The sequence below is a fragment of the Mus pahari genome, chromosome 14 (genome assembly GCF_900095145.1).
Source record: "Mus pahari chromosome 14, PAHARI_EIJ_v1.1, whole genome shotgun sequence".
Classification (NCBI taxonomy): Eukaryota; Metazoa; Chordata; class Mammalia; order Rodentia; family Muridae; genus Mus; species Mus pahari.
In genome coordinates this window covers 45,198,829-45,219,130 of record NC_034603.1, presented here as the reverse complement: position 1 = coordinate 45,219,130, position 20,302 = coordinate 45,198,829, and the positions used below count along the sequence as shown (strand labels likewise).

Here is a 20,302-nt window from a genome sequence, read left to right as displayed (position 1 = left end):
GCGAGCCGCGGTCTACGTGGGCGCGCGAGCGGCGCGGGGTCGCGGGCGCGCGCGAGCGAGTGGCGCTGCAGCTAGTTGGTTGGCGGGACTGCTGGCCCAGCTGAAATGGTTCCTCCTCCTCCTCCACCTCCGCCCGAGTTGCTTCTGGTAGCCCTGGTGGGGCTCCTGAGTCTTCGCGAGGTAAGGCGACCGGCCCCGGGTAAGGTCTTGGCCGGGGGATCTCAAAGCACTTTGCTTCAACTTTGTCCTGGAAAGAGTGGCGCACGCGAGGGGATTCGGAGGCCCCTCCATCCGTCCACGCCTATACTCCTGGAACCGAAAGGGCGGGGCCCTCGCAGAGACCAACGCCCAGCTCTTCGCCTTGGACCCACAGGTGGTGGCTGAGCCGGTGGAGGAGGCAGGAACCCCTTGTCCCGAAGGCCTGTGGCCTGTGCCTCCACAGGTAGGAACCCTGTAGGGCCGAGGACGAGAAGGGTATGAACGGCCTCGCTGCACCCTCGGTGGTCGCCCGATTGGGACCATCTGTTGGTTTCTCCTGCTCTCAGTCTCCAGCGGCTTCATCTCAGCCCAGGGCTTGGGGCTGGTTGTCCCCTTCTTCACACCCAACACGAAGTCCCCAGCTGCTCTCTTCTTTCCCCATGTGTAGGTGTTACCAAGAGTGACTTACACACAGGCGAGGCAAGGACAGGTGAGTACAACCCGTGGCCCATCTTGGGATCCTTCCCTGGAGGCAGAATGTTCTCGCAGGTCACCTCTATCTATCTTGGCTCTCAGTCCATCCCTTACCACTTTGTGTAGACAGTGAGACTTCCACTTGCCAATCTCAGGACAGATCGGTAGTGCTGGGTCGGGGGTTCTGTTGAGTAGCTAGATGCGTGGCAAGTAACTCCAAGTTACTCTGAAAGGAGCAGAAACAACCCACATCCTAATGCTGGTGTGATTTGGAGTCTCTTGTCTTCCTAGGCTCTGATTTTCTGCAAGAGATGGCATTCTGTCCCTTTAGCTTTGAGAAGTGAATGAATAGTGTTTGGGTTGCAAAACACTGTATCATGTTAGCAATGTGTGTTTTAATGTGTTGTAAACATTTCAATTTTTATGAATGTTCTTTTAAAAATTGTTTAGATTTTTTTTTTTTTTTTTTTTGAGACAGGGTTTCTCTGGGTAGCCCTGGCTGTCCTGGAACTCACGTTGTAGACCAGGCTGGCCTCGAACTCAGAAATCCACTTGCCTCTGCCTCCCAAGTGCTGAGATTAAAGGCATACACCACCACTGCCTGGTTGTTTAGATTTATTTTATGGGTATGAGTTTTTCCTGTGGGGATTTTTTGTTGTTGTTGTTGTTTTTTTACTTTTGTTAGTTTTGGTTTTTTGAATTTTTTTTTAAGATTTATTTATTATATGTAAGTACACTGTAACTGTCTTCAAACACTCCAGAAGAGGGCGTCAGATCTTGTTATGGGTGGTTGTGAGCCACCACGTGGTTGCTGGGATTTGAACTCCGGACCTTCGGAAGAGCAGTCGGGTGCTCTTACCCAGTGAGCCATCTCACCAGCCCGGTTTTTTGATTTTTTTAAGATAGCATTTCTTCATGTAGCATTGGCTGTCCTGGAACTCACTCTGTAGTCCAGGCTGGCCTCGAACTCAGAAATCCGCCTGCCTCTGCCTCCCGAGTGCTGGGATTAAAGGCGTGCGCCACCGTGCCCGGCTTTCATCTGATTTCTTGATTCGTTTATCTCCATCATCACGGGCCCTCACCACACATGTGAATTCAGGTTCATTTCCTCTGAGAGACCTACCTTCATTTCTCTGGTTCACTTTCTATTCCCGGCCTATCAGGATCTGAAACCCACAGCTTCACACCCTGGCCCAGCAGAATCACAGCACCCCTTTCCCCCATATCTTGTCTGCCTTTATCCCATCCTCTCACAGTTAGCTGAGCTAGCTGGACATGGTGGCCGAGACTTTTATACTCTGAGCTACTCGGGAGGCTGAGGCAGGAGGAATAATCGTGAACTCAAGGCCAGCCTGGACAATGTTGTGAGACTGACTCTGTTTTAAAACTTAAGGGGGAAAAAGTGAAATGACAGTTGAGGATCAAGCTTGCTGGTAGTGTTTGTGTGGGTTCAGAGCCCTAGAACCTCCACCTCCACTCCCCAGCTCCCCCCACCCAGTCACACACACACACACACACACCGGTTTGAGTTGTATCAGTTTTTTACTTCCCTGAATTTCTCTCCCCCTACTCCATGGTCTTTAGAGGTGGGCTCACCTAGCTTAAGCTGGCCTGGTATTCATTGTGTGCCCTGGTCTGGCCTTGACCTTTCAACCTTACATTATGTTCCAAATGGCTGGGATCCCAGGTGTACATGATCACACCTAGCTCTCCTGGAGTCTCTTATACATTCCTCAAGGCCTGGGAGTTCTCTTTTGGTGTCTTTTATAGCATCTAGCACAGGTCAACTCAGAATAATGACCGACGAAGTGTTCCTACTCTGGGATTGTGCGGTCAAGTGTGTCTGGACACTTCCTGGGAGAGCTCATGGATTAGATCAAGAAGTAGAAGACTTGGTCTTCATCTGAGGGGTGGAGCCATTGATGCATAGTCAGAGATACAGCTGAAGCCTCCTAGCTGGAGATAGAGCTCAGCGGTTAGGAGCCTTTGCTGCTCTCTCAGAGGCTCAGTTCCCAGTACTCACGTGACAGCTCACAACCTATACCTCCCCATTCAGGGGATCTGAGGGCCAGGGATGTGGGCCAGTGGGAAGAGGGCCCTGGTGTTGATCCCCAGCACCGTGTGTGGGGGCTAGGGAGCATGTATGGAGTCTAGTGAGCTATCAGCCATGCGGTCTTGCCCAGAGGTGCATCTTGGGGGGGGGGGGTGCACTTGTTGGAGAAGAGAGGTGAATGAGAAGAGTACATCTCAGTACTCAAGACCAGTTGCCTTTTCCTGCAAGTGGATGGGCACTTTCTGATAACCCCCTTATCCTGGCACCTAGGATAGGAAAAGTTGTGATTCTCTGGGACGGTGCTGGGGCCTGGCTTGATATTTCTGCCTTCCTCTAGGCCGAGGGCATCGCCTTCTTCTACCACCCCTGTGCCCACCCCTGGCTGAAGTTCCAGCTTGCTCTCTTGGCCCATGTGTATGTGGCTAAGCCCACACTCATTCCTGACTTCAGTCTCACTTGGGACCGGGTAAGTGGTTAGTGAAAGATGTGCTAAAAACAAAAAGAAATCAAAAATGTAAAAAAATAAACAAACAAACAAACAAACAAACCTGGGCTTGGTGGCCACCATCTTTAATCAAGTACTCTAGAGGCAAAAGCAGGCAGATCTCTGAGTTCGAGGCCAGCCTGGTCTACATATTGAATTCTAGAACAACCAGGACTATGTAGAGAGAACCTGTCTCTCTCTTTTCCCCTTCCCCCACCCAAAAAACAGAGTGTTGTGCTATAGAAGGGTGAGGCACTATGGGCAGAGAAAGGAAAACTCAGGGTCTTCCATCTTAGCTCTATGTCACCTTCTTTCATAGCCCTTGGTGCTGACAGCATGGGGTACCGCACTGGAGCTGGCATGGATAGAGCCAGCCTGGGTTGCCCACTGGCTGAAGAGGCAGTGGCGGCGGAAGCAGAGAAAGAGTGTGTGGTTTCTCTCTGACAGTCTTTTTGGGCCCACTCCCACGATGCCAGCCTCCAGAAGAGGGAAGCTGTGTGGGAGACGGTGTGTACAGGTGAGGGGTGCTGGGACCAGGTTTGCTGGCAAGAGTATTGGGTTCGTAGAGAGTAGGGGCTGAGTCCTCTTCTCTTCTCCTTAGGCCCCGACTCTGGCCTTTGCTCTGAGGAGCTGGCGACCTCCTGGTGTACAGGTGACATCTAGAGGACCCGGGTGGTCCTCGATCAGTGTTGTCAAGAGAAGGGGTCTCCGGGCTGCCCTTGGTCTCCAATCCACTCCCTCAGGCCTGAGGGTTTCCTTGGCCTCTTCCCAGAGCCTGAAGGCCCAGCAGCCGACTTTGGGAACCTCATCTGTGGCCCCGGTCTCCTTAACGACTGGGGGACCTGGAGACAATGGTAGGTCCAGGACAGAGGCTCAGATGCCCAGTGGGCAAGGCAACCCTGGAGGTTGTGCCTGTCCGGGTCAGGTTTCTCCAGCTCCTCGGGCTGCAGTGCCTCCCCGGGTAGCCCGAGGGCCCACTCCACGGACTGAAGAGGCAGCTTGGGCTGCCATGGCACTGACCTTCCTGCTGGTCCTCCTCACCTTGGCCACACTTTGCACGCGATTGCACCGGAATTTCCGCAGGAGCGAGAGTATCTACTGGGGACCCACGGCAGACAGCCAGGACACCGTGGCTGGTGAGAAGAGCGCCCCAACCCCTTTCTGGTGCGCCCAATCGCCGGAATTCCTTGCCTTTGACCTCTCACCTTCCCACAGCTATCCTGAAACGAAGGCTGCCTTTGCCTTCGCGCCGGATCAAGCGGTCTCGCAGACGGCCCCTGCTCCCACCCACACCGGATAGTGGCCCTGACTCGGAGAGCTCGGACTGAGCGGCTCCGCCCCTCTGCGACCGCTGCCACGTGGGCCGTCCGCGGGCGCCCCCTGGCGGCGGGCCGAGAGGCCCTGGCGGCTTCACCTGGTTCCTGGAAGTTTCCTTCTAGCCTTCCTGATACAAATTCCTGTTCCTAATTAAATTATTTTAGTAGAATTCAGAGTCGTTGGGAGAGTGTCTCTTGCCCTCGGTCACACTCCTTTCAGGTCTCTAGCCCTCGGGGTAGAGTTAAGAGTGGAGCTGGTCCCCAGGCAGCCAGTGGCCCAGGGCTGTGACAATCTCATCAGGCGGGTCTCTAATGCAGGTGCTCAGGTGCTGGCCCTCCTTTCACTTGCTCACCTTTCTGCATGTCTCTCCGCCCAACACACACTCCTGACTCTTCACTCCCAACCTTAAACTTGCTGTCCTGCCTCAGCCTTGCAAGGACTGCAGAGAGGGGACATGGAACGTAGCAGGGACAATGACCTGAACCAAGAACTGAATACTGGGCTGAGCCCCACCTCCAACCTCTAGACATCAGAAGTGGCACATGGTCACTTATTTATTTTTGATACAAATGTACATGACACACGTTCTGACAGCTACCCACCACCACAGGCTAGGGAAGGTGGTTGGGGACAAGAGCTGGTGGGTGCCGTCAGTGCCTTGCTGGCCTTCCCAGCTGCAGCCAGATCCCCAGGCCTTCAGGGGTGGGTCACTGTAGGTGCAGGTAGTGATGTGGGTGCTGGCCTTGCAGAGGCTTGGGGGAGGGGCTCAGTTCCACAGCCACCAGCTGAGTTGGGGACCCTGGGGAGCCAGCCCCAGGCGCAGGTGCTGTCCTCTGCCCGGCCAGCACACTTCCCACAGGGGACCGGGGAGAGATGAAGGGAAGTGGTTTTCCTTTTACGGTTATAGGACAGGGATACAAGTAGGGGCAGCAAGTGGACCACAGCTGGTGACCCTGACAGTCTCCCTGCCCCAGGTGGGGGAGAGGGAGGCTGACTTCCAATGGTGGTTCCGCTACTCTGCTTCCCCTGCTCCTCAGAGCTCCAGATGGGCCAGGTCTCTGGAACGGCACTGCCGCTCACATACTTGGTTGTAGGAACGCAGGGACTCAGTTACCACAGAGTGAAAATTAAGGGGTAGGGAGAGGCAAAGACTTTCCAGTGTTTGCTGCTGGGGACCCTGGCACACAAGTTGGGGCCTGTGCTCTAGGCAGGGGCCATTTGGCATGAAAGAGCAGCAAGGGGGCTGCTGGCTACAGGGCAGAGACAGCCAGAGATAATGTACAGAGGAGGGGGTGCCCCTGCTCGGCCCCCCAGGGCTAAACTGGCTCATGGGGATAGGGTGCAGTAGGCGGAGCTGCCCCATCTGGAGTGTCCCTGTCCCACCCTTTACTGAGGGTGCCCTGGAAGGCAGGTGAAGAGCTGGGAGGGATTCCTTGAGGCTCCTGCACGTCAGCAGGGCAGGGATGCTATGTACAGAGGGAGGGGCATGGAATGAGAGAGACAGAGGCTCCTGTCACCTCACATTTCTGTCCTTGGGGCTTGAGGGGTGGGCACCAGGATGCCAGAGGAGAACGGTGGCACTAAGGGCACTTGTGCCAGTGGCTCTGTTGGGGGTGGGTGAGTGTCTGGAGTGGCCCAGCTCCCATGGCCAGTGAGGTCCCAGGGTGTGGGTAAGGGCAGGGAAAGTGGTCACTGTTTCTTCTCTCGGGTGGTGATGGTGACCAGCTGCTTGGCAGCCTTGGCGATGTCATAGGCGCACTGGATCACCTGCTGAGTCAGCAGCTGGAAGTCCACGGGGGCGCCAGGCTCTGGAGGCACTGTCTTCCGGCACTCGCTCTGCAGCCGGTAGGCGCTGGCGTTGAGCAGCCGCAGTGAACTGCGCACAGGCTCCAGGGCTGGTCTCTGAGGGAGGAGCGAGGAGCCGATGAGCTCTGGACTTTAAGCCAGGCTTCTGACTGGCTCACCGTGCTCACCTCCACCCAGGTAGCAGTCAGCTTACCTGCATCTGCCCCACCCCAAGGCCCTCCCACTCTGCTGCTCGGTGGCCCCTGTACCTTTGGGAAGAGAGAAGCCATCTCAGTCACAGCCAAATGGATCTTTTCTGAACAGGGCACAAAGCTGTCAGGGGAGGGGGAGTTAGACGAGAAACTTCTGAGTCCCAGCGTCATAAGACTCTAGCAAGGCCCTCTACCCCAATACTCAGAAGTTAGCAAGACCGTGTGCCCAACCTACCTGTCATGTTTGAACTCCTGGGCTGCCCGCAATAGTTCCTGAATGTTCTTGGTGACCTGCTCTGTCTTTAGGATGACGTCTTCGGTGCTGGGGAGCCCGGGGTCTAGGTCTCCATCTAAGCTCTCCAGCTCAGGGTGCAGCTCATCCTCCTTGCTCAGCTCTAGGAATCGCTTCCCTTCAAGCCTAACTCAGGTAGGAGGGGAAAGGGAGCCTTTCCAGCCGCTGATGGCTGCGCCTGCGCGGCTGGGCGCTCACAGCCTCCCCTCCAGCCACTGATGGCCTGCCTGCGCCTGCATGGCTGGGCGCTCACAGCCTCCCCTCCAGGCGCTGGCAGGGCTGGGTAGAGACCCCCAGGTATCTCACCCAAGCAGAGGGTCCCCACTCTGTGTGTTCTCATAGTCACTGTCCGCACCACTGCCATGGCGTGAGAGCTTGCTCTGGAGGGTGGGGAGGAGCAATGGGTGAGCACACATTCCTGGACCTGTATAGCCCACACACTGCCCCTGGGCACTGGGATGGAAATTACCGCGTGACGACTTCCTTCTTGGGAGCAGGATAGCAGTGGGGAGGAGGGAGTGAAGGGCACAGAAGAGGCAGACACCCCCTTCCGGATCTGAAAGCCAGGGCAGGGCCACGGTCAGTCTCCACCTGCACTTCAGTGTCTGTCACGTGTAGCCTGACAGCTACTGGGGCTGGTGACTCACAGGTGCAGGGTTCACCCACCTCCCCCCGGTCCTGCTTACCCGATAAAGGCTGGCAGGGACATGCACTGAATAGATGGCATCATCTTCCAGCTCCTGAGGGAGCAGAGCAGTGTCAGAAGCTTCAAGTTAGTGTGACCCTCACTTCCCCCAGCAAGGCCACAGGCTACTCACTGTGCTGTGGAAAGGCTGGAGCCGTGTGGCGAGCTCGTCCCCAGGTGCACCTCCAAAGGGCTTCAATGCAGAGCCTGGCTCATACATAGAGAAGGCCTGGCGGTCCCTGCGGTGGGTACTTCCACCAGGCCCCATGAGGGTGTGTTCTGCCCGTTCACTGGGAAGTGAGGGTGGAGGCACTGGTCCTGGTGGCTGCCGGAGCTGCAGGTTCTCTGCCTGCAGTTTGTGGATCTCCCTCTGCAGCCGCCGCAGCTCGTCGCTCAGACTGCTGTTGACCTTCATGAGCTGCTGCACCTTGGCCTCGGAGGTAGCCAGAGCCTTCTTCAGCTCCAGGTACTCCTGCAGCGTCACAGCCCCATCGGACAGATCTGAGGAGTCCATGCTCTGCAGGGACAGAAGCCAGTCAGTCTCAGGGGCAGAGGCTGACCAGAGCTGGGCTATGTATAACATGGAGCTGGGTCTAGAGAGGCCAGAGGAACAGAGCAGACTACAGGAGGGAAGAGCAGGGTCAGAGTTCAGACCCTGGCACGGTTGTTCCGCGTGGCGCCTGCACTGGGCAAGGGCTCCTGGTCCGTGTCTTCGTCGGAAGCCACACTATCGTAGTCGTGCTGGTCGTCCAGCTCACTCTGGCTCCGTGCAGACAGCTCGAGGTTGTCTAAAGACAAAAGACCTGTCACTCGGGGCCTGCTCAGCCACACATCATTTATCAAGATTCCAGGAAAAGGTGACCACGGGGCTGCAACAACGCCTTAGCCTGCGTGTGCTCCCACCTGTGGGGCTGCTTAGACTCTTGCCCTGCTGCCTCCGTTTGGCCTCACTGAGAATGTCGATGATTAAGGTGGCAAACTCTCGGGCATTAAAACGGGCCAATTTCTGTCGTCCCTACAAGGCAGAAAGGGCAGAGCCGGCATGAGGGACCACTTCTGGTTGGCTCAGGGGCAAATAGCAAAGCAGGGCACTGCCATCCCATCCATTCCCAGCTGAAACACCCAGCCCACCATCAGCAGGGTGGCAGCCCACGTCAGCAAGTGTTAAGGCACCCAAGGGAGCCCTTAGGAGGCTGCGATACCCACCAGTGCTAGAGAACAGCTCCATCCCATTCTAGTCAGACCCTGAGGAAGGCCTCAGGGGAGCCTGCCTGGGTGCCAGCTTGTCTCCAGCTAAGGAAGGGCAGGGCCCTCAGACTGAAAGGAAACCACCCAGGCTTCCCGCCTATCCCTCCTCACCTGATTCCGAGTGGCTGAGTATTCAGGGTTGACTGGCAGGAAGGGCACAGCACTGCGCTCTGTTACCAGGGTGCTATGATTTTGGGTAGCTAGCCACACTGTGGGGGAAGGGCAGGGAGCAGATCACCCATGGTGAATGGGCCCTCAGAGAAGAGGTAGAGCAGAACCCCCCAGGCCCTCCTCTATTCAGACTGGGCCAGTGTCACAGAAAGCAGGGTCTCCACGGATACAAAAGCTGGGCCAGGCCCTGTGAGCCCCGCCCATTGACAACACAACAAGGCAGGGCCCACCAGGCCAGACCCAGTGTTTGGGTTGGAATCTGGCTGTGGCCAGGAAGGAGTGATGCAGGGTAGGGGTGGAGCATGGCTGGGGAGGCAGCCAGAGCAAGATGAGCTCCAGAGCCTGGTGGGTAGGGAGGCAGCTGGCTGCCTACAGCTCAGCACTGCCCAGCGGGGGATGGCAGGGGTTCACCCCAGTCGGCCTCAGAGCAGCACCCCTTCCCCTGGTTCACTGGGTCCTTGCTCTTTGCAGCAGGTCCCTTACCACTCACCAGCATCATTTTCTCTCCGATCCACCTCATCATACACATCCATGGCAAGTTCCTCAAAAAGCCGGTTGCTGAGCTAGAGGCAGAGAGGGGGACCCAGGGTCTGTCAAGATGTCCTGTGATGTGGGCAAGTCTCGTGACCCATGTCACCCAGCCTGTCTTAGAACTGAGGGGTGGATAAGGTTTACTATGCAAGGAAGAGAGTCCAGGCCATTTCCTCCTCTCAGAGATGAGGCTCTGGGTACACCACTTCGAGGGCAGAAACAGGATCAAAGACAAGGGCATGGGGTGGTGACAGGAGACGGGAGGGCTGCATGGGGAGGTGATGGGAAGGGAGAGGGCTGCATGGGGAGGTGATGAGAGGGGAGAGGGCTGCATGGGGAGGTGATGAGAGGGGAGAGGGCTGCATGGGGAGGTGATGGGGAGAGGGCTGCATGGGGAGGTGCTGGGAAGGGAGAGGGCTGCATGGGGAGGTGCTGGGAGGGGAGAGGGCTGCATGGGGAGGTGACAGGAGATGGAGAGGGCTGCATGGGGAGGTGACAGGAGATGGAGAGGGCTGCATGGGGAGGTGACAGGAGANTGGGGAGGTGACAGGAGATGGAGAGGGCTGCATGGGGAGGTGACAGGAGATGGAGAGGGCTGCATGGGGAGGTGACAGGAGATGGAGAGGGCTGCTCTAAGTAGTCCCAGCTCCTCAAGGCAGACTCACTGCTTGCAGCTTCTTCTTGGCAGCTTTGGCCAATTCAGACAGATCCAAGCTGTGGACAGAGGAGGGAGAAGGAGAGAGGCCAGATATGAGAGATGGCCTGGCCCCTGCTGGTTGCCTCCCAAGCATGCAGGGGGCTCAGGGAGATGAGACCCTGAGGTCACACACCAAGCCTCCCCCACCCGAACGTCACAGCCTGCAGCCAACAGTGTGGGTACCTCTGAGACATGCACTTTTGCCGAGATCTAATCCAGGAAGGCAGCAGAGGGAAGAACAGGACAGAGTAGCAATTACCCAGCAGCAGGCGGCTCTTGCCTTCACACGTCAAGCTCAGACACAGCTCCACACTCAACACCCAGCATGCAAGGAAATCTGTCTCCCTAGCCAGTCCCGCTGTCCACTGTTAGCTACACGGAGCCATCCAGTGTTTCCTTCTCCCTCAGGTCCTAGCCACGCCTCCCACTTCTGCCCTTGTTTCCTCTGGTCTGGGCTTTTAGACTTCTAGGCTTGTCTTTAAAATTCTTTTCTCATCCAGTGGCAGAGTGCTAACACACCTGGCTACGCTTTCTGCCTTAAAACAGTTCAATAGTACATGTACATGGACTATAGCCCAACCATACTTCTTCATAATGCTTTCTTTAAAAAAATGCTAAGTACTTTGTATTTGTTGTATTAATTTCAATCTTCCCCGAAGGGTAAGTATTAGCACCCCCATGTTGAGATGGCATGACTAAGGCTCAGGCTAGGTAACCTGCTTCAGGTCACACGGTCAGGTAGCACTGCACCACCGCTCCCATTACAGCTACACCTGGACTCTGGCCAGAATGGTTCCACCCTTGCTGAGGTTCCCCACAAGGTTCATTCTCACCTGGCTCCTTCCAGTCTTAGTCCCTCACACTATGCTGTGGTACACAAGTTGCTTGCAGTTCCTACCTCTGCACCCTAGCACCTCTTGCTGCTGCCTTGCCTGTTTAGTTGTAGCTCAGGGAAAGGTGGCGTCTGCGTTACCTCGGTGTCTCCAGAGCAGCAGCTGGCTCTGAGAAGGTGCTAAGTTACAACCACTGACTCTATGTCCATGTGTGTCCACACACACACACACACAACTACTAGGCTGATCAAACTAGAGAAGTAGAATTGAGCCTTGGGGTCTTGGAACAGGGGAGTTCTGGGTTTAGGAATCTGAGCTGCACAGCCTGACCGTCCCATTTGTCTGCATAGGCTGTGATGGAAAACCTCTCTTAATGCCAAGGGGCACTGCCTGGCAAGAAGTTGTAGTCCTCTGAGGACCACTAGGTGGCGCCAACTCATTCTTGTCCCGTAAACTGAGTAAGTGGCTGAGTTATCGTGGGGCCTCTAAGATCAAAGGCAAAAATTCACCATGACCCCCCCTGCCACTGCACACTGCACACTAGAGGCCTGGCCAGCAGTTCCAAAGCAACCAAGTTCCTGTAGCTATCTTCTCCCTAGAGGGAATACTTCATCCAAAGGCTACACGGCAGGTCCAATCTAGTTAGGCCTTTCCTTGAACCTAAACCCTCCAGACACTTAATAATCACAAGGTTCACAGGCACTGTTGTATGCTGAGCTGACACTTCCAGCCTGCCTTGAGGTCCACAGTAGCAGGGACTAGGCTACAAATTCCCGTGTGGCTAGTTAATGTGGGAGGCCAGGCCTCTAAAGCCTAGAGAGAGGCAGGGCTCTGGGTCAAGTCACCTTGACATCTAATAGCTGGAAAGGGGCATCAGGTGGGCACTCACCTGTCAGCCATCTGTGGGATGATGTAATGCCCATTCTTGTGATCTGAACAAAAATAAAAATGCCAAGTCACGGATGGCAGGTGGCGCCAGTATCCAGGAGCCCACTTCACCACAGTGAGCAGGGTTTGACACAGAGGAAATGGAGGTCGGCGGGATACCCCAAGAGCATTGGAAGCTGGCTGGAAGTCAGGCCCACCCCCACTCCTTGGCCCCGGCATACTTGCAGCAACCCAGAGCCTGCAGCAATTTCACAGGAGCCAGTTGCCTAGCAACACAGTTCCCCAGCTGGCTTTGTCACTATGGCACCTGCTGCTGGGTGTGTCTGGGTCCCACCTGCCTGGCCTAGTCAGGCCCAGCTCATTCTCTGCTCACCAGGCTTTCGTCCACAGAGATAGAAGGCCAACCGGTCAGTGAGCTCATACTGGCACTCAACTAGCCTTTCTGCCAGTTCATGGTGCCCCGCCTGCCTGTGGGGAGGGGACATGGCTCAGCCACACAGCAGCAGTCACTCCCCTCCACCTAACCCTCATCCTTTAGCTGATTCTCACCTGGCATAGTCGATGGGTGTGCGGCCATTGACATCAGGAGACCCGGGGTCAGCCCCATACACTACCAGCAGCTCAGCCTGCAGTGTCTGCCCTGCCTTGGCGGCCACGTGTAGAGGTGTAGTGCCCTTTTCTGGGTGAAAAAAGTTGGCCTGGGCACCCAAGGAAAGCAGGCGCAGACATGTTTCCAAGTTGCCTGTTCGCACACTCGAGTGCAGTTGCTGTGAGGAGCAGAGTGTGCAATGAGTGTGACAGATACACGTGTGCCCAAGGAACTTTTCCCCCGACCCCACAACTGGCTGTTCCTGGTACTCCTACCAGCTCCAAGGGGCCCAAACTGGGCCATGTCAGGCAAGACAGAGGCTTCTAACTACAGGATAATGCCAATGAATAACAGCTGCTGCCAGGCACTACCCTCCGTGAGCTCTGCTTGGAACAGATAGTAGCCGGAGGTGGGTCCTGTGATTACTTTCCCATTTTACTGGTGAAGAAATGAAGGCTCTGAATAGCTGAGCAAGGCCCTCAACCTCGGGGTTCCCTAGCTTTCAAGTGGCAGACGGATGGAAGGCCTTGTGTATCCACTTGGGAGCGGAGGCATCTTAGCCATCAGCAGAGTGACACAGCTCCAGAGTGTCTGCACTTACTCTTCCCCCGGCCCTACTGCCTCTGGGACCTAGGCCTCAGGGTGTTGTGGGTGTGGGAAGAAGGGCCCCTCACACCTTGCTGAGGTCTTTGGCGGTGACCCCATCATCATCACGGCAGGGAAGCTTGTGCACAAACGCCAGCATCTGGTACTTTGCCCTGATGAACTCTGACTTGATGGGGCTGCATGGAGCACACAGGAAGCAATGGGAGCAAGAAGCTTAAGGAAGCTTTCAGGCCCCATCCCAGGCACACAGCCTGCCCCCTGCCCCTGCACCCCCACTCACTGGACTTTGTCTTGGGGGTTGGCTTTGCGCCGGCCACTTTGCACTTGCGCAGGGTCCAGCAGGGAGTGCTCCCAGATGGAGTTGGCCCCGTTGCTGGCAAGCGTGTGCACCATCTGTGGGGAAGAGATGCCAAGCATAGGGTGTCCACTGCGTGCTGGGCACGGGGGAGACTCTCCCGAAGTGCCTGCTACAGCTGGGAACATCCCTATGGGTCCTACAGTGGGCCTGGTATCCACTCAGGCCGCCCAAAATCATGTGGCTTACCTTGGCGGGTTCGCCAAGCTTCAGAACTTGCTCAGCACACTGTCCAAATATGAGTTCAAGCTGCTGATTGGGGGCTGCATGTTGTGAACAGGCGTGTGTGTGTGTGTGTGTGTGTGGGCACGCGCACGCGTGCTTGTGCACGAGGCTGAGGGTGGGGGCCTGGGGGTACCTGGACCCTGCACACTGGGAGGAAGAGCCTTTGGTTCAGTCCCTACCTGGAGCAGTGTAGGAGGCCAGGCGCTGTGGCGCAGGTGCTTGACAATGGAGATGTGTCGTCCCAGGCTCCTGTGCACACTGCAGCACTCGTCGCAAACCAGCACACCTCTGCTGATAGATGCCCAGCCAGGGTCTGGGGGAGCAGAGGTGGGAAGTTGTTAGGGGCCAGATGAAAGGTCCCACCTCCCGAGCAGCCACCTGGGGCTGGTGCATGCTTAGTGCTTCAGGCACATTTACTCGGGTCTCCTCAGGAGCCCAGAAGCCGGCCACCAGCCCTTTCCTCTAACACCTTCTACCTCTGGGAATGCAGGGGCCCCAGTGTTCCTCAGCGGGTACAGCTTCCTACCCCACAGCCACAGCGATCAGTCTCACAGCCTCTCCTCAGGGATTAATATTGCCACCCAGCCATTCCACAGGGAGGCAGAAGCCCTGATGCCACACATCACACAGTCCTGGGCATGCTCCTGTTAGACCCCGTCTGACAGCCTGCTCCAGTCTCAGGCCGCCGTCTCTGTGGATTTGTGGCCTTCAGGACAACAGGACTAACCTTGTCTGAGTACTCAGCGTTTACAGCCAAGTATTCTGCCTGTGATTCCTTTCAGGAAGTGCTATCTTGCTCTACAGAGGAGGCTTAAATGGCTCAGAGAGGTCAAAGGGCTTGCTCAAGGTCACACAGCTAATAAGGAGTGCTGCTGGAATGCAAAGCCAGACACCTCACTGCCAGAGACCAGGCCAAGCCTAAACTTGCTGCCCTCTACTTCCACAGCCTCAGGACCAGTCCAGGGAGCCACTCTCCAGTCCTTGGGGTGAAATGAACTTGGGAAACAGGAATGGGGGCTAATGGCTGGAACTCCTGGGTCCTCAGGGGTAGGAGAGATGCCACCACATGGAGCCCCTCTGGAAAGGGGGGAGGAGACAATTGCACAGGGCTCAGGCTACAGAAAGGAAAGGTCATGGGGGAGAAAGCGGCCATTGTGTGCTGTCCAGAGTGGGGGCAGGGAGGCACTCTTCCAGGACACTGTGCTCTGCCCAGGCCCCCACCCAGGCTCAGGAAGCCTTGTTCTGGGGGATGGGGCTGGCTCTCTGCCTTGCCTTATTAGAACTCAGGATGCTCAGCAGTGGAGGCTCTTAGGGGCTAGAGTAATCTCTCCCATCCATAAGACAACTCTTGGGCCTTGGAGCCAACGTCACCATCAGAATTCCCAGAATCATGAGCAGACAGAGTCAGGGCTGAACTTCTGCCCATGTTCCGGCTGTCCCCCAACACAGTGTGGAGACAGGAAGTGAAAGCTGTCTTTGGATTCGGGCTTCTTTTAGAATCTCACAAAACAAGGCAAGGAGGGATGTACAGTGACCACCACACCTTCCCAGGAGATGGATGAATTTTAAGAACTGGGGAAGAGATCAGCCACCTCTGCCAAGGGGGGGAGCCCTAGAGTACTTTTGTATTGGTTTTACCCAAACAATGAGAACCACGCCCCCCTAGGGCATGGAAAACTCCCTTCCCCCACTCCCAAACGCCACTGGGTCAGGGGGTCTGCCTGCCAGTCACCTCCTGCAGCCCAGGCAGGAAGCGGGAAATGATGCAGCCTAAATTCCTCTTGTTGAAGAGGTAGGGTTTCCTGTGAGAGGGGAGACGCCCAGACCGGGATCAGAAGCGGGCAGTCCTGAGGCCTCCACCCCAGGCCTGTGGCCCTGTGGAGAAGCCAGGCCTACAGGAACCAGCTTGACATCCAGGGCCAGTGGTCCCAGAGCCTCAAGCTCTAAAGCCTTCCTGGCACCTTCTCCCCGCTTGAGAAGGGTCCTCCTTTCCCCTGCTGTGACCTCCGACAGGAAGGGAGGGCAGGGGACACTGTTGGTCTTGGTCATCCTGGTGCCAGCTCAGCTCTGGATGACACAGATGGGAAGTCTGTGTCTAACAATCCCACCTGCACTCTAGGTCCAAATGGCCTTGGCCAGCGGAGTTGCAAGCCCCACCTCCACCAGTCCTAAAACGCAAGGGCCAGGAAGGGCTTCTAAGAAGTTCCTTGTAAACTGGGCGGAAGGGTAGGGAACGTGAGGTCTGGGGAAGGCAGTGTCTTCCTCTAGCTTCTCCACAGGCAGGTGAGGGCTAGTACGTGTGGCCAGGTTATCAGAAAAGACATCAGGGTAAGATAACTGGTGCCAACCATAGGAAGGTCTCTAAAGAAAATTCATGCCCCCACCAAAAGCCACCAGGCCAGCAAAGGGCCAGCAGGCCCGGACAGAAAGCCCAGGCTCAGGCCTCTCCCCCTGTAAGCTAAGGGTCAAGCCCTTGGAAGAGGAGAGAAAAAAAAACTTGCTGTGCTAAGAGCAGGCAAGAGGAATGCAAGGGGAAGGAGGTTACCATTGGGGGTGTGGTCAGAGGTGGGAGCTGTGGAGAGCTATGGAAATGGGCAAAAGTGGTGGCCACATAGGCTTACACATGCCTGAAACCCACAGGATAGCCACACATGGTAGGGCATGCCTTTAGTCACAGCACTCAGGAGGCAGAGGCAGGTGAATCTCCAGCCTGGTCTATATAGTGAAATCCTGTCACTACAGGACAAACCCTCACGTGGCTATACAGCCAGCTGGGCAGTGCTGGTGCACACCTTTAATCCCAGAACTCAGGAGGCAGAGGCAGGTGAGTCTCTCAGAGTCCAAGGCCAGCCTGGTCTACAGAGTGAGTTTCAAGACAGCCAGGACCACACAGAAGAGACCTTGTCTTAAACCGCACCCCTCCCCAAAAGCAAAAGACCACTACCATATTTGTCCTTGTAAGAAGACAAATGGGTCTGTACATTGCCCTGAAACATATTCCCCAGCTCTGGTGACTTACGGGCTGGGTATCTGGAGATCTTTACTCCGGCCTATCAAAGTGTAAGGCTGCTGTAAAGGTGGTGGGTTGGAAGTGAACACTTGATAGCCAGGCCAGAGTTCTTGAGACCAAGGCAATGAGGGGAGTAGACAAAGGCAAGGTAAGGGGGCAACCAACATTCTCCAGTGCACCCTGACTCCTGCCCTCTCCTGGATTCCCAAGGCAGGCAGGGGCACAGCACCTGGTAAGGTGGCACAAGCTGCCACAGCAGCCACATTGTGTCCAAATGCCTTGCAACATAATCACACCTGTCTCTGAGCACAGGCTCACCTCCTACCTCTATCACACTCCAAGTTAATAAACTACAAAACCACCACAACCCCACTCCATGATCTCACTCCATAGCCCTGGCTGGCCTGGGACTCTGCCTGCCTCTGCCTCTCAAGTGCTGGGATTAAAGGTATGTGCTACCATACCCAGACAATAACAGAGTTCTATCACAGTGACTCTGTGACTCTGTGCTATACTGGGATATATATATGGACTATATTTTATCATATGCATGGGATATGAGAAGGTCAGGCATGCTTATGCTCTCTTGTCTGGGATGCTATAGGCCCAGATCAAGAATGCCATTGTCTGCTAGACCCAGTGTGGCACGGGGCACTCCTGACAAAGACCAACACTCGTACCTGGGGAGTGGCTGCCACGTGGCAATCACTACACTACACACTAGGTGCTAAGGTGGGATAGCGAGGAAGACTGTCAACGCTCTGCCAATCTGCTTAGTAATTTGCATTCTGCATCAGAGGGAGGAAAAGAAGAGAGTCCTGAGGCAGGCCTGCCCCTGTCACATGAGGATGGGGGCTATGAGCTCAGTGGCCTAACATCTAACACACCCTGTTCCTCCCAGCACCGACTGGGTGTCCAGAGGCTCCAGCCAGCCAGTCATAGACTCTATCTGCTCCAGAACCAAGATGTAGACCAGGAAATGCAAGGGTCCTCAAAACCCATTCCTGTTCCACCTGAGGCCCAGAGTGAGCAAAGTGTCACAGAATAAGCTGGAAACAAAGCTACTACCTGACCCCAGGTTCCCCTGATGGTGCCTGCTAGGTTCCACAGACACCCGGCTCATCCATTCAAGGCCAACCCACGGCCCGGGAGAGGGAGTCATTTCCAGCTAACCAGGGGTATGGACGTCCATCTGTAAACGGATCTTCTAGGACCCTCCAAACCGTGACATATCCTGAGGAGGTCTCAGGGTCGCATGTTCATGCCCCTGCAACTACCCACAACTCCCAATACTCCAGTTTAGATCATGAGAACAACAGGACCATCATTCCTTGGGCTCACGGTCAGATCTTGGGATTTGAAGGGGTGACTACAAGTTATGGGCCCGCAAATCAGCACTCCACACTCTCACCTAATCACATCTTCAGTACCCAGAGTCCATAAGACCCTGAGACTGTATGGAGACACAGCTTCTTTTATAGAGGATGGGCAAAGGCCAGAACTTCCTGCCTCCAGCCAGCTGCTGATTCCCATCAATGGCTGTGTCCTCCCACAGAAGGGACCAGCCTGGTGAGTTGCCGCCCTCCCTTCACTTCCTCAGCAAGCCAGGGGGGCTTTCACAGCAGCTCAGACCGAACTCACTCTGCTGGTTAGTAGGGAGGAAGCAGTGTGTAAGTCCAGTTCGCTCAGGAGTCAGCTGGACCAGGCAGGGGAGCATAAGCAACCTCATCGCTTTCTCCTATCCAATGAGCTAGAGACCAGGAGGGATCGGCGTCTAGACTGAACCAATACCTAGCACACCTTCGCCAAGAGGCCTACCCGGAACAGGAAAAGCCGAGTCTAGATGTTCCCAGACACCAGCAGGCCTGGAGATGCTTCCGGGGAAGATGCCCATGCTTAGATTGTTCCTGAACACCGGGCCCTCTAAGGAGCCCCAGCCTTGGGAAGCAGGGGCCGGGAGTCTTAAGAGTCGCTACCCCTGTCAGGTGCTCCCTAGGAGCCCATATCCAGGCCCCTTGCCCCTCACCGCTCCGGCGGGCACGCGGACCATGTGAGCAGCAGGTGCAAGACGCGGGGGTGGCAGGGATGACACAAACCATCCTGGCGCCCACCTCCCACAGCCTGCCGGCCTCCGCCACGGCCCTCCTGCCACACCAGGCTGGCGCTTCCGTCTGGATGCCGAGATGGAGGTGGGAGGCGGTTCCCTCCCGTCCACCGGCTCCAACGCACAGCGCCCCCCGCAGCCGGCCCTCCCGCCAAGGACGCCGCTCCGCAGTGGCCCCCGCCCCGCCCTCCGGCCCCGCACAGCGCTCCCGCCAGGCCTCGGCGCCCGCCCGGCGGCGGCCTGCGGCGCGGTCCCGCCCCCGACCCGGTCCCGCCGCTTACCCGGGGCGCTGCAGTCCGCACACACCTCCGCTCGCGGCCCCTTCCGGGACATCCTCAGCGGCGACGCGGCCGCAGCCCTCTGGGCCAGCGTGGGGGGCGCGGGCGGCGGGCCCGGGCGGCGGCGGCGGCCCTGCGGCCCGGCCCGGCTCCCGCAAGGCCCCGGCGAGGCTCCGCGCGCGCGGCCAACCGTCCGCCCCCGGGGCTGGCCCGGAACCCGCCGTGCCCGCCCGCCCGCTCGCCCTCGGGCGCCCTCCGCCCCGCGCCGCCCCGCGCCGCCCCGCGCCGCCCCGCCGCCGCTCGCCGCTCTCCCCGCCCCCTGCGCGGCCCAGGCCGCTCCTGCAGGAAGCGGTGAAAGCCCTGCCCACCGGGGGAGGGGCGGCCGGCACCCCGCCCCGGCGCTCCGCTCCGCTCGGTGGCCGAGCCTCTCGGAGAAAGGAAGCCTGCGCGCAGGAGGGAGGGGACGGGGGTTCTTAAAGGAGCCGCGGCCCGCGCCCGCCTGGTCTGCAACCGAGACGCCCGCTAGCACTTTGACCTTCACTTTCCGATTGGGGAGTGGTCCAGGGGACGCTCGGCCCAAAAACCGAGAGATGGACGTGGTGGGGATCGGGGTGGACGGGAAGCATTCCCAGGCACAATGCTCCTAGCGGTCAGAGGCTGGGTTGGGGCGAGGTGTGTGTTCTGGTTCCCTGTGTCCAAGTCAGTGTCCAGGTGGGTCTGTGGCCATATCCCTGCGGTGTACTCTCACTACCACCAATATGGACGGCCAGGTGCCCGAGAGGTCACTTAAGTGTGACTCCCTCTCTGTGGGACTAAAAATACATCATTCTTGTTTCAAATAGGAAAGCAAAGAATCTGGGTGATTATTAAGAGTGTTGTGTGCACCAGTAATAACTTGCTATCTGTTTCGTGTGCATCAACGATGTTTCCGGGCCGCCCGACGGGTGTATATGTATCCTGAGCATATGCTTATATCAGGAGCCAATTTTTGTAAGGATCTTTTTTTCTTCTTCTTGGACTTCTCATGGAGACGGGGGTGAGGGGGGAGCAAGGAACTAAAGTGCATGTTGCACGTGGGTGTACCCCACACTGAGCATGCTCCCCCATACACGTGTGACCCGTTTGTGCCCAGCCCCCACCCCTACAGCCGCAAAAGGGCTGTCAGAGAACTCAGCTTATGGAGAGGGCAAAAGCACCCAACGCCAGGTTGGGGGGCGGCGCGCGCGCTAGGGGAAGGGGCAGATCAGTGGTGACAGAGTTAAGGGAG

General features: G+C 56.8%; 2 protein-coding genes across 4 annotated transcripts; one reads left to right on the top strand and one right to left on the bottom strand.

The window, feature by feature from the left end:
• Window positions 1–51: 51 nt before the first annotated feature.
• Window positions 52–4,701, top strand: Tp53i13 (tumor protein p53 inducible protein 13). 2 transcript variants are annotated; one of them, XM_021213302.2, is made up of 7 exons: window positions 52–180; window positions 374–442; window positions 647–688; window positions 3,063–3,191; window positions 3,529–3,726; window positions 3,811–4,345; window positions 4,425–4,701. In XM_021213302.2, exons 1-7 carry the CDS (start codon window positions 106–108, stop codon window positions 4,535–4,537), a joined length of 1,161 nt encoding a protein of 386 aa, XP_021068961.1. In that variant the 5' UTR covers window positions 52–105; the 3' UTR covers window positions 4,538–4,701. The 2 variants fall into 2 exon arrangements, with proteins under 2 accessions (XP_021068961.1, XP_029401791.1); XM_029545931.1 differs by having other exon boundaries at window positions 3,811–4,695.
• A 358-nt stretch (window positions 4,702–5,059) lies between these two features.
• Window positions 5,060–19,370, bottom strand: Git1 (GIT ArfGAP 1). 2 transcript variants are annotated; one of them, XM_021212228.2, is made up of 20 exons: window positions 19,039–19,370; window positions 13,823–13,956; window positions 13,344–13,456; window positions 13,134–13,239; window positions 12,418–12,635; window positions 12,242–12,336; window positions 11,870–11,912; window positions 10,331–10,357; window positions 10,116–10,164; window positions 9,410–9,482; window positions 8,860–8,957; window positions 8,404–8,515; window positions 8,155–8,288; window positions 7,634–8,017; window positions 7,502–7,555; window positions 7,285–7,371; window positions 7,122–7,195; window positions 6,759–6,941; window positions 6,581–6,644; window positions 5,060–6,428 (listed from the first exon to the last, which is right to left on the bottom strand). In XM_021212228.2, the coding sequence occupies exons 1-20, from the start codon at window positions 19,088–19,090 to the stop codon at window positions 6,216–6,218; spliced, it is 2,313 nt and encodes a 770-aa protein (XP_021067887.1). In that variant the 5' UTR covers window positions 19,091–19,370; the 3' UTR covers window positions 5,060–6,215. The 2 variants fall into 2 exon arrangements, with proteins under 2 accessions (XP_021067887.1, XP_021067888.1); XM_021212229.2 differs by lacking the exon at window positions 10,331–10,357 and having other exon boundaries at window positions 5,063–6,428.
• Window positions 19,371–20,302: the final 932 nt, after the last annotated feature.

Coding starts and splice junctions, on each gene's coding strand:
- Git1 (XM_021212228.2), bottom strand. CDS start 19,090: ATGTCCCGGAAGGGGCCGCGAGCGGAGGTGTGTGCGGACTGCAGCGCC. Junction 11,913..12,241: donor TCTCTGTGGACGAAAGCCTG/GTGAGCAGAGAA, acceptor ATTTTTGTTCAG/ATCACAAGAATGGGCATTAC. Junction 9,483..10,115: donor CCAAGAAGAAGCTGCAAGCA/GTGAGTCTGCCT, acceptor CTCTGCCTCTAG/CTCAGCAACCGGCTTTTTGA.
- Tp53i13 (XM_029545931.1), top strand. CDS start 106: ATGGTTCCTCCTCCTCCTCCACCTCCGCCCGAGTTGCTTCTGGTAGCC. Junction 443..646: donor TGTGGCCTGTGCCTCCACAG/GTAGGAACCCTG, acceptor CCCCATGTGTAG/GTGTTACCAAGAGTGACTTA. Junction 689..3,062: donor CACAGGCGAGGCAAGGACAG/GTGAGTACAACC, acceptor GCCTTCCTCTAG/GCCGAGGGCATCGCCTTCTT.